This window comes from Pseudorasbora parva, chromosome 15, assembly GCF_024679245.1.
Source record: "Pseudorasbora parva isolate DD20220531a chromosome 15, ASM2467924v1, whole genome shotgun sequence".
NCBI lineage: Eukaryota > Metazoa > Chordata > Actinopteri > Cypriniformes > Gobionidae > Pseudorasbora > Pseudorasbora parva.
In genome coordinates, this window is record NC_090186.1 from 43,935,058 (window position 1) to 43,947,568 (window position 12,511).

Below are 12,511 nucleotides of genomic sequence, written 5' to 3' on the forward strand. Positions count from 1 at the left end.
CACACACACACACACACACACACACACACACACACACACACACACACACACACACACACACACACACACACACACACACACACACACACACACACACACACACACACACACACACACACACACACACACACACACACACACACACACACACACACACACACACAAACACACACACACAAACACACACACACACACACACACACACACACACACACACACACACACACACACACACACACACACACACACACACACACACACAAACACACACACACAAACACACACACACACACACACACCCTCTAGCCCTAAACCCTTCACAGGAAACATTCTTGCATTTTTACATTAAAAAAAAAAAAAACATCATTTAGTGTGTTTGTTTATAAACAAGTACACATCACACACACACACCATCTGAGCATCAATCAATCACATGAGGCAGTTTCATATATTAACTCTACATTTATTTACAAAGCAAACTCACACACACACACACAGAGCGGCTTGAACCGCCGTCAGAGGACTCCAGAGGATTAAGGACACTTCAATGATCAAACCGACCCGCTGGACACACACCAGTTCATGTGCGAAAGACGAGCTGACATTAACACACAAATACACACACACACACACACACACACACACACACACACACACACACACACACACACACGTCAAAACCATTTCTGGGACATTCCACCCCATAATCAACAGGGAAAGTGGTTTTCGATTAATCTTTTTCACATTTATATATTTTATTTTATTTCTAAACGATCTGCACTGAGACATTGTGCACTTAAATAACGCATTATAGTCCTTTACACTGCGGCGGCTCATGCTGATCCCACAATCAGGCTTTCCTCTGAGATTTTGGGGTGAAATCTGCCGAGTTTGGTGTATTTAATTGTTATTTCGAAGGTTAAACAGATCAGATCTCCATCTAAATGACAGGTTATGATGTTTCTAAGATGGAAATGTTTTTCTGCTCGAGCTCGACGTCGAGGACGGTTTGACGGAAGAACAAACAGGAAATCAGCAAAAAGAGTCTCGGAGTCACGGAAAAATGACTTTATGATCGCGTTCAGACGGAAGAACGGATGAATCTCAGCATCTGCAGGTCATATTTCATCCCACAAACAAAAATTATATATTATAGTTTTATATATATATATATATAAAAACACAATTTAGATGTAATTTATATTTACACCACATCTCTCTCTGTCTATATATATTTATATACATTATAACTTAACATATAATGACATATAAATAAATGTATTAGTGCTGTCAAATTGATTGATCGCATCTAAAATAAAATACATAATGTGTTTTTGTATAATTATATATATATACACACGTTTTTATACTTTTTTATATTTATATATAATATAAATATATATATATACAGTATATACAAGCAAATGTGTGTATTTATATATATATAATGCATATGTGTGTATTTATCTACATAATAATTATACAAAGAACACACATTATGCATTTTATTCTGAATTCAATTAATCGATTTGACAGCACAAATAAATTTATTTATATATTTTAAGCTATATATGATATGTTATTGTTAAGTTATAATTTCTGTTTATAATTTATAAATATTGTGTGTATATGTATTTTTTTTATAAATGTAATTTCTATTTATTTATACACTATATATATATATATTAGGGATGCCACAATACTCAATATAATATTGAACCGTTCGGTACGGCATTCACGGTTTAATACGCGTTGGTGAATTGCGTTTTTTTCCGGTTTTGAGTTTAATTAATTATTTCTATTTCTCTTCGTTTGAAATATTTCTCTCAGTTTATTTCGCCTCTTTTTGGGTGTGCCTGTGAGTCTACGCGCTGATATGAGCAAATATCCAATCATATGCACTAAAGTTAGGCGGTGTTTTAAAGTCTTGCCGGTTTAACAGTTCATTCACGTGCTTATGCACCGTTTTACATTGAGCACGCGCACAACGTCTGTCAAACACACGTGATTACTGGCCAGTCTTACTGCGCTAATACTGTCAAACACACACAAGGTTAACATATAAACACAGTCGGTTATGTCTAAAGTGAAAGTAAAATCGTGTGTGTGTGTGTGTGTGTGTGTGTGTATGAGATGTGAGCAGGTCTTTAATTGACAGCAGCAGCCTATAGTGAGCGCTTGTCCTTAAAGGGACAGTTCACCTCTAAAATTATGTTAATAAAAAAAACAAGTCCTTTAATACCGTAGCTTTTAATCAATGTTGTATACTGAAGACTTTGTAGTTTTAATTTTAGCCTACATTTATTCATTCAAATTCACACTTAAATGCTAATGTACATCTCTGAGCTGCCACTGGAGATCTTTATATATATTTATTTTATATTATACAAGACACTAGGAATGTGTACAAGGGTTTTTAAAGTAAAGTTAAGCTTAAGTAAGGGTTTTTCAAGTCTTTTAAGTAAAATAAAGAAAGAGTAGTACAATAAAAACATTTTCTCCTTAACCTCTTTCTGTTCCTGTCGCCTAAGAATAGAAGAGCAAAAAAAAAAAAACCGAAAAAACGTGGGCTAACTGTATTGTTGCATCCCTAATATATATATATTATTATTTATATTTTAATTTATAATATATATAATATCAGTCAAAATAAAAAAATAAAAACAAACATGTTAAAAAATATATGTTTTTTAATTTTATGCAGGTTGTTTTAATTTTATTTGTATAAAAAATACTTTACAAAGTCAAAAATCGTAATAGGCTTAATTTTCTTAATGCAAAATATGATTTCTTCTGTCTCGATTGTGGGGTGAAACACGAGCTGGAGGTGTGTGTGTGTGTGAGAGCAGGAGCAGGAGCTGGAGGTGTGTGTGTGTAAGCTTCTCGAGGCCCTTGTGTCTGGTCTCAGTGTCCCTGCATGTCTGCTGCGGGCCCCGGGGCCGTGGGGTTCAGGTACTGCCAGCTAAGGGCCGCCAGCAACATGGCCGCTGACACGCAGACCGGAGAGATGAGGTTTGCGGCGCGGGTCGGACTCTTCTCACAGATGAGCTTCAGGACACTCAGAGTCTCCTCTCGCGACGGATCCGAGACCGAAACTTTCTGCAGGATCTGTGAGGGAAGGACGGGATTACGGGATCAGGATTACAGGAGCAAACAGATCAACTACACAGAGATACACACTCACACGTTGTGTTTCCTTGTTTTATGGGGACTTTCCATAGGTGTAATGGTCTTTATACTATATAAACTGTATATTTTATCCCCTTACACTGCCCCTACCCCTAAACCTACCCATCACACACACACACATCCTCATCTAAGAATGATTAGTGAAGGATCATGTGACTCTGAAGACTGGAGTAATGATGATAAATTAAGCTTTGATCACAGGAATGTTTCATAATTTTTACTGTATTTTTGATCAAATGAATGCAGCTATGGTGAGCAGAAGAGACTCCCCAAAGGTAGTGTAGGTATAATGTGTGTGTGTGTGTGTGAGAGAGAGAGAGAGAGAGAGAGAGAGAGAGAGAGAGAGAGAGAGAGAGAGAGAGAGAGAGAGAGAGAGAGAGAGAGAGAGAGAGAGAGAGAGAGAGAGAGAGAGAGAGAGAGAGAGAGAGATAGTTATATATAGAGAGAGTTTATATATATAATTAATACTTTTTTAATAAATTGAATCAGTGACTCACTCATAAAGACTTCACTTGTTTCATTACTGGATGAATTTGTATTTTTGAATGAATCTCTTTAGTGAATGATTCAATGACTCACTTGTTTCATTACTGGATGAATCTGTTTTTGAATGAATCTCTTGAGTGAATGATTCATTGACTCGTTTCCTTACTGGATGAATCAGTGTTTTTGAATGAATCTCTTGAGTGAACAATTCAATGACTCACTTGTTTCATTACTGAATGAATCAGTGGGTGCGTCTCAATCAGCTCCCTAGTTCAGTAGTCAGGGCACTGATCAGGAAGTCAGCCCATTGACTTATGTCCTGATCAGTGCCCTGACTAGTGAACTAGGGAGCTGATTGAGACGCAGGCAGTGTTTTTGAATGAATCTCTTAAGTGAATGATTCAATGACTCACTTGTTTCATTACTGAATGAATCAGTGGGTGCGTCTCAATCAGCTCCCTAGTTCAGTAGTCAGGGCACTGATCAGGGAGTCAGCCCATTGACTTATGTCCTGATCAGTGCCCTGACTAGTGAACTAGGGAGCTGATTGAGACGCAGGCAGTGTTTTTGAATGAATCTCTTAAGTGAATGATTCAATGACTCACTTGTTTCATTACTGGATGAATCAGTGTTTTTGAATAAATCTCTTGAGTGAATGATTCAATGACTCATTTGTTTCATTACTGGATGAATCAGTGTTTTTGAATGAATCTCTTGAGTGAATGATTCAATGACTCATTTGTTTCATTACTGAATGACAGATAACAGACACAGAAGAGTAATTACAGGACGTACCTCCTGACTGTACTGTGTGATGATGCCCTGAACGGCGGCCATGTTTGTGGCCTGCATCATGAGCGTGACTGCCTGACCCTTCCGTATCTTCACCACACCCTGAAACACCTGAGGATTGTTGTAGCACGCAGACAGAGTTGCTATCGCCATCACCTGGTCGGAGGAAGAACAACATTAACAACCAACACCACACACACTCATGTTCAAACATCCACAGATACTATATTCATATGCAATCACTATATTCATAAAGCACTTATCCAGCTATTTACATGCATGACACAAAAGACGTCCATTTGGGCTACATTACTATACTAGTGTTGATCTGTAATTTACAGCTTTGTCCCTGTTATGATGAAATCACAGGACCGGATACCAGTTGTCAAAAAGCTCTTTTATTGTCATATTTAGCTTTCATTAATGATTATTGCGGTTTAACTTTTAGCAATTTTAGTACTTCGATCTAAACTAAACAAACAATATTTTTTTATTTCGTTTTCATTTTTATTTGAGTTAAACATTTTACTAAATTAGTTACAGTGAGGAAAATACTTTTTTGAACACACTGCTATTTTGCAAGTTCTCCCACTTAGAAATCATGGAGGGTCTGAAATTGTCATCGTAGCTGCATGTCCACTGTGAGTGACATAATCTGGAAAAAAAAATCCAGATATCACAATGTATGATTTTTAAACTATTTCTTTGTATGATACAGCTGCAAATAAGTATTTGAACACCTGAGAAAATCAATGTTAATATTTGGTACAGTAGCCTTCGTTTGCAATTACAGAGGTCAAACGTTTCCTGTAGTTTTTCTCCAGGTTTGCACACACGGCAGGAGGGATTTTGGCCCAATCTTCCACACAGATCTTCTCTAGATCAGTCAGGTTTCTGGCCTGTCGCTGAGAAACACCGAGTTTGAGCTCCCTCCAAAGACTCTCTATTGGGTTTAGGTCTGGAGACTGGCTAGGCCACGCCAGAACCTTGATATGCTTCTTACAGAGCCACTCCTTGGTTATCCTGGCTGTGCTTCGGGTCATCATCATGTTGGAAGACCCAGCCTCGACCCATCTTCAATGCTCTAACTGAGAGAAGGAGGTTGTTCCCCAAAATCTTGCAATACATGACCTCGGTCATCCTCTCCTTAATACAGTGCAGTCGCCCTGTCCCATGTGCAGAAAAACACCCCCACAGCATGATGCTGCAACTCCATGCTTTACAGTAGGGATGGTACTCATCATTCTTCTTCCTCTAAACATGTTTAGTAGAATTATAACCAAAAAGTTCTATTTTGGTCTCATCTGACCATATGACTTTCTCCCATTACTTCTCGGGATCATCCAAATGGTCATTGGCAAACTTAAGACGGGCCTGGACATGTGCTGGTTTAAGCAGGGGAACCGCCGTGCCATGCATGATTTCAAACCATGACATCTTAGTGTATTACCAACAGTAACCTTGGAAACGGTGGTCCCAGCTCTTTTCAGGTCATTGACCAGCTCCTCCGTGTAGTTCTGGGCTGATTTCTCACCTTTCTTAGGATCATTGAGACCCCACGAGGTGAGATCTTGCATGGCGCCCCAGTCTGAGGGAGATTGACAGTCATGTTTAGCTTCTTCCATTTTCTAATGATTGCTCCAACAGTGGACCTTTTTTCATGAAGCTGCTTGGCAACTTCCCCGTAGCCCTTTCCAGCCTTGTGGAGGTGTACAATTTTGTCTCTCGTGTCTTTGGACAGCTCTTTGGTCTCGGCCATGTTAGTAGTTGGATTCTTACTGACTGTATGAGGTGGACAGGTGTCTTTATCAGCTAACCACCTCAAACAGGAGCATCTAATGTAGGATAATAAATGGAGTGGAGGTGGAGATTTTAAAGGCAGACTAACAGGTCTTTGAGGGTCAGAATTCTAGCTGATAGATGGGCATTCAAATACTAATTTTCCTCACTGTATGAGTTTTACTTGTTTTATGTCTTTTTAGTTTTTATTATTTTGTTTGAGTTTTTTGTTATTTTACTACTTCAATCTAAACTAAACAAATATTAAACACTTTGCCTTAACAACTCAAAATAAAATTAATTCTATTTTAGAATTCATTTTCATTTTAGTTAAATTTTTTATAAACTTGTTATGCGTTTTAGTTAATTTATTCTATTCAGTGTCCATTTCATTCGTTTAACATTTAATATCGGGGGCTTCCAAGTTATTTGACATATTTGAACATTTAAAAAAAAGTGTAACACTGTAGTTCCTTTCCCTGGTAATTAGTTACTTTTACAATGAATCAGTTACTATTTGTGAGAAGTAACTAGTAACTATAATTAATTACTTTCTTAAAGTAACATGACCAACACTGATCGTCACACCTGAGGAATGGCACAGAAGTTGAAGACGCTCTGGTTGCGGAGACGGGACAGGTATGCGATGACATCAGGCACGTGGCGGAGGGCGTCGGTCACTAAAAGGTTGAGGCAGGAGAGGGCGGAGCTTAGATGTTGAGGCTGGGCCAAATCCTCCAGACGGCACGCAAACTGACTCCAGGCCTGCAGCAAGACAACCAATAATCAGACTCACTTTACATGTATGCATTTAGCAGACGCTTTTATCCAAAGTGGCTTACAACTGAGAACAGGAAGCGATCCGTCATGAAGAGGCAAAGAAACGCAAAAAGTGCCTTAAAGGGTTAGTTCACCCAAAAATGAAATGTCTGTCATTAACTCCTCTCCCTAATGTCGCTCCACACCCGTAAGACCTCCGTTCATCTTCACACACAGTTTAAGATATTTTATATTTAGTCCGAGAGCGTATGCAAGTGTATGCACACTATACTGTCCATGTCCAGAAAGGGAATAAAAACATCATCACAGTAGTCCATATGAGACATCAGTGGGTTAATTAGAGTCTCTTGAAGCATCCAAAATACATTTGGGTCCAAAAATAACAAAAACTACGACTTTATTCAGCATTGGCTTCTCTTCCGGGTTTGTGTTCAATCCTCAAATAAAGATTCGAATGGTTATGACATTTGTGTGTGGATAACAATATATTTGTTTGGAATAAAGCTACAATAATACCCGCATAAATTCGTGCGTAGTTGGACATTTGAACATTTTGAGTTTACTTGGTCGACACAACAGACGTGAATTCGCGTCATGGCTTCTGCCAGGCGGCTCGTCTGGTTGCGAAATGGCTGACATGATTGTTTTAAAATACGGCGAATAAGCTCAATTTGCCGGCTTTAGCTAGTTTGTAGTCTCTAAATGTATCACTAAAGAGTATTTTTTACAACTTGCCAAATTGTCCGACCTCCTTGCTCACTTTCTTCCAAGCAAGATCCTTTTATTCCAGTTTCTATAAAGTATGAAGATGAATCGTACAGCTCCGGGTCTCCACATATGATTTTGTCCTCATTGTTGTCACTGCTAGAGCAAGCTCCTGATCGGTTAACGCGGCGCAAATATCCAACAAAGTTCTGATTTTTCAACTCGCACAAATTGCGCGTTATGCACGTCAACGCCTTAAATGCTAAATTCACGCCGCCAAATGTCTGTTCAATTTAATTCAAATTCAATTCAATTCAAACTTTGTCAAACTTATTGTCATGTGTGCAGTAGACAGTCGTCACACGGTACAGTGACAATCTTATTCTGTGAATCCTCCCAGCAGCATTAAACATCAATTAAACAAATAACAAATGACATAAGTAACAAAGAAACATACAAGAGTGTGTATGTGCGTGTGTTCAGTGCAAAATCCACATAGGTAGGTTGTCAGTAGTTGTGTGTTCACGTCTCTGCATTGACTTTTCATGTAAATCACTCATTCACGTCTGGTGTGAACGCACCATTAGAGTAAACTTTGGTCCTTAAGCTGAAAATATTACTGAAACTAATCATTTAAATCAGATATAAGTGTCATGATTCGGGTCGCGTCTCAAACTGCTGAAATCACGAGACATTGGCGATCCGAATCATGAATCAATTCACTGACTCATAACCGTTCAAATCTTTATTTGAGGATTGAACACAAACGCGGAAGAGAAGCCAATGCTGAATAAAGTCGTAGTTTTTGTTATTTTTGGACCCAAATGTATTTTGGATGCTTCAAGAGACTCTAATTAACCCACTGATGTCTCATATGGACTACTGTGATGATGTTTTTATTCCCTTTCTGGACATGGACAGTATAGTGTGCATACACTTGCATACGCTCTCGGACTAAATATAAAATATCTTAAACTGTGTGTGAAGATGAACGGAGGTCTTACGGGTGTGGAGCGACATTAGGGTGAGGAGTTAATGACAGACATTACATTATGGGTGAACTAACCCTTTAAATACAAAGTTTTGGATATTACTCAGAGTAGCAAAAGCCAGAGTAGGGAGAGAAAAGGGAAAATAAGTTTTTTTTAAAAAGTTTAACGGGAAAAGACGGTAAAAATTCTACAGCTGGTTAACAGCGAGCTCCTTCACTATATACAGGGAAATTAAGGGAGATTTTATGTCATTTTATTGTAAAAGTGTGTTAAAGGGTTAGTTCACTCAAAAAAGAAAATTCTGTGATTAATTACTTACCCTGATTTTGTTCCACACCCGTAAGACCTCCGTTTTTATGGGTTCGAACCGTTCGAAGCTTTGTTTTAATGGGCCCATCACTATAGAAGTCTTTTATTTTTTTAGCGCACTAACTCTCTTCTGGCCTCTTCATCAATGATTGTAGAGCCGCTGTAGTGAGATGGGCTTTGTAACGACGTCTTTAGTGCCTTTATGGGTCTTGAGAGAGGAAATGACATTGGTGTCAATGAAGGCCTTTCTGAGCCATCGGATTTCAACACTAATATCTTCATCTGTGTTATAGATGAACGGAGGTCTGACGGGTGTCCAACCACATGAGAGTGAGTAACTATTGACAGAATTTTCATTTTTGGGTGAAATTTTTGGCTTTAATAAAAGAAAGGTGATAATAGGTGAATGTGTGTTAAACTGCACCTCCTGTGGCCAGAAAGCTCGTCCCTGCTGCTGGTCCTCCAGATAATCCCTGATAATGTTGGTCTTCTGGAGGAACAGACCCATAGAGTTGGCCAGCTCCGTGTCCATGCCCACCTCGGGGTCCTCCAGCTGGGACGCAGAGAAGAGTCGAGACAGTCCGATTCCCACCAGACCCGCCACATAATGACAGTACTGCGGAAAACAGCGCTGATTTACACCAAAGGCATTTACACGTTTACAGCATTACACATGACAGATATCTCCCGCAGATGACAGTGAAAGCACTTCTGCTGAGTTATATGTATATAAATCTACATGCAGATAGACAAACGTCCAACCGAAACGCCATGTGAGACGCTGTAACGTTTACTTTGTCCCACTCCTTCATTGAAGCCACTTTCTTCTCCAGGAATTCAGCCATCCCCGAACCCATCCGGTGACAGATGTCTGAAATCACCTCCCGGTACTCCTGGCCCAAATTCCTGAACTCCACCGAAATCTGAAGAGAATCATAATAATAATAATTAATGTGTATTTAAACACAAAAAATTAGCTACTTTATAAATTACATTTATTTATTTGCTGGTTTTCTTGAGTCATATGAAACCTGGGGTTCAAATCAATTATATTTTAAATAAACTATTTAAAAAAATATATTTTTGATACAATCGTTCTTAATCAAAATTATAATGATTAAAATGCGTTTATTTAATTTTTCAATATATATTTTTTTGCTGTAGGCTCTGATGTCTTATATAAAAATGTATGTACTTATACATAAATGGTAATTCTTGTACAGAATAAAAATAATAATAAAAAAAAAAATATATATATATATATATATATATATATATATATATATATAAAAAAATAGTATTTAAATATATGTGTGTGTTTGAGATATCTATGGTGTATTTATATTTGTGTGTGTTTAATAATTTTATTAAATATATTTCCTGAAATTTTGGGGTAAATGTATTTTATATATATTATTGCTGTCGAATTGATTAATTGCATTCAACATAAAAGTTTGTGTTTATATAATATATGTCTGTATATATATTAGGGACAGGACTCAATTAAAAAAATCAATCTAATTAATTAGAGGCTTTGTAATTAATTAATCTAAATTAATCGCATTTTAATTGCATAAAAATATTTGACCTGAGAACAGTGAGAAGTAATTTTTATATTTTAAGTAATTTTTAATTTTAGTATCCCATTGAATAATGACTGAATCATAAGCTTAATCAACAGAATATAGTTTCTGTATTTCAGTCCAGCAGACCAGAGCAATGTTTGCCATTAAGTGCAGCAAAAGCATATTTGTGATATTTGAGGCTCGATGTGCTGCGGTGATACACACACTCCTTGTTGTATCGCTTACACACAACCATGCTCTTGTCGACGCTTCCATCCTTTCGCTTTTTAAAAGAAAATTTCCCATCCACAGGCCAAGCAAAGCGCTCTCATCAGCTTCTGCGCTCATGTTCACTATGGTTTGTTGTTGTCGTGACTCGTGAGCGCTAGTCGGTGTTCCGGTATAATCAGTCCGTCGAAACTCATTCATTGAAAAACGTTCCGCGGTGCAAAAATAAGTGTGGCTAAAATTATGTTATTTATTTTTTTGCGTAATTAATTAACGCGTTAAAGTCCCAGCCCTAATATATATATTTGTGTGTGTGTGTTCATGATTAATTGATTTGACAATTTTTTATTTTATATATATATATATTATATATATATATATATATATATATATATATATATATATATATATATATATATATATATATATATATATATATATATATAAATTACAGTAATAAGAATCATCACTGAGAATGAGAGCTATACTCAAAATTAAGATTAATAATAATAATTAATAATATATATAGTGCTTTACGTACAGAAGGGGGGAATCTCCTCAACTTAAGTCAAATGATTAAAATGATTCATTAGAGCAGTAAGATTTTGGGGGTAAAATGTGTTTCACTTTCATCAAAACAATGCTAACAAACTAAATCCTACAAATATTGTCCTAAAACAGGCCTCATTCCTTTATGCAAAACACATTTCCTTGCATGTTGACTGTGATTATGGGGTGTTGTATGGTGATGGAGCTAACCGTGGGGAAATCCTCCAGGACCTGCCGGTCTTTCTCTCGGCTCTCTGTGAAGCACCATTCGGGCTGATAAAGGAACGAGTGGAAGTCGTTCAGCAACGGGACTTTCTTCTCCAGCGGGATGGTCATGTCGTCTTCCACAGTGTCCAGGGCTCGCAGAACCAGGTAGAAAATACACACGGCGTGCCTGAGTGAGACAGAAATGATTTAATATCAATGGGACACAGAATGTGCAGGAAGCCAAGAATGAGATTTGCACTGCATTCATAAACAACACAGAGTGTGAACAAACATGACCATGAAAAGCGGATAAAAATACAACCGTTGACCCTTAGCTGACCCCGCAGACGGCCCAGAAACATGCCGTGCATGACTGATCTAATGTTTCACGTCTCTGGGAGTCTTTACTGGAAGTTATGGAGTGTATAAACTGGGAATTGGGCACAGGAATTTCTCAAGTAACTTTAACCATCTGGTGCTCTTCGGTCATTTTTGACTGAAAGATTTTACGTTTCGATTTTTTCTTCATTAATCAGAATGGTACGAAACTTAATAAAGGTTTTGGCACTTGCTGTGGGAGCACACAAAATAATCATGGAGATGATTCGAATAGGTCAGATGATCACACTTGTACTGTTCACCTTCGCATGGGAAAACACATTTCATCTAGTGGAAGTGTTTGGTACTGCGCCCAAAATTAATCTCACCGAAAACTCATTTTTTAAGATATCAACCTCACATTTGGGACACAAATTGTTTCGAATTATGGCTTTGGAAAATAGTATTTGTATGCATTTTTCACAGTAATACAATTAAACATATACAAAATATTAAAAAATACATTCATTGCTCTAAAAAATCATGGGTAAGGTGGTGTCCTGTTTGAAACTTGCCAACAAAATATATAACACCATTCTAGTGCTTTTAGGA

At 37.5% G+C, this 12,511-nt stretch overlaps 1 protein-coding gene across 2 annotated transcripts in view; it reads right to left on the minus strand.

Annotated features, from left to right (window-relative positions):
• Positions 1-1,463: 1,463 nt before the first annotated feature.
• fdft1 (farnesyl-diphosphate farnesyltransferase 1) overlaps positions 1,464-12,511 on the minus strand; it is a 17,144-nt gene continuing 6,096 nt past the window's right edge. Inside the window, exons 2-7 of one of the 2 annotated variants that reach the window (XM_067418296.1) lie at positions 11,585-11,768; positions 9,827-9,955; positions 9,457-9,648; positions 6,835-7,011; positions 4,471-4,623; positions 1,464-3,108 (exon numbers count right to left, since the gene is read on the minus strand). In XM_067418296.1, coding sequence (XP_067274397.1) covers positions 2,905-3,108; positions 4,471-4,623; positions 6,835-7,011; positions 9,457-9,648; positions 9,827-9,955; positions 11,585-11,768 — 1,039 coding nt within the window. In that variant the 3' untranslated portion in view covers positions 1,464-2,904. The remainder of the gene's footprint in view (positions 3,109-4,470; positions 4,624-6,834; positions 7,012-9,456; positions 9,649-9,826; positions 9,956-11,584; positions 11,769-12,511) is intronic. The other variant, XM_067418297.1, reaches the window with a different exon arrangement.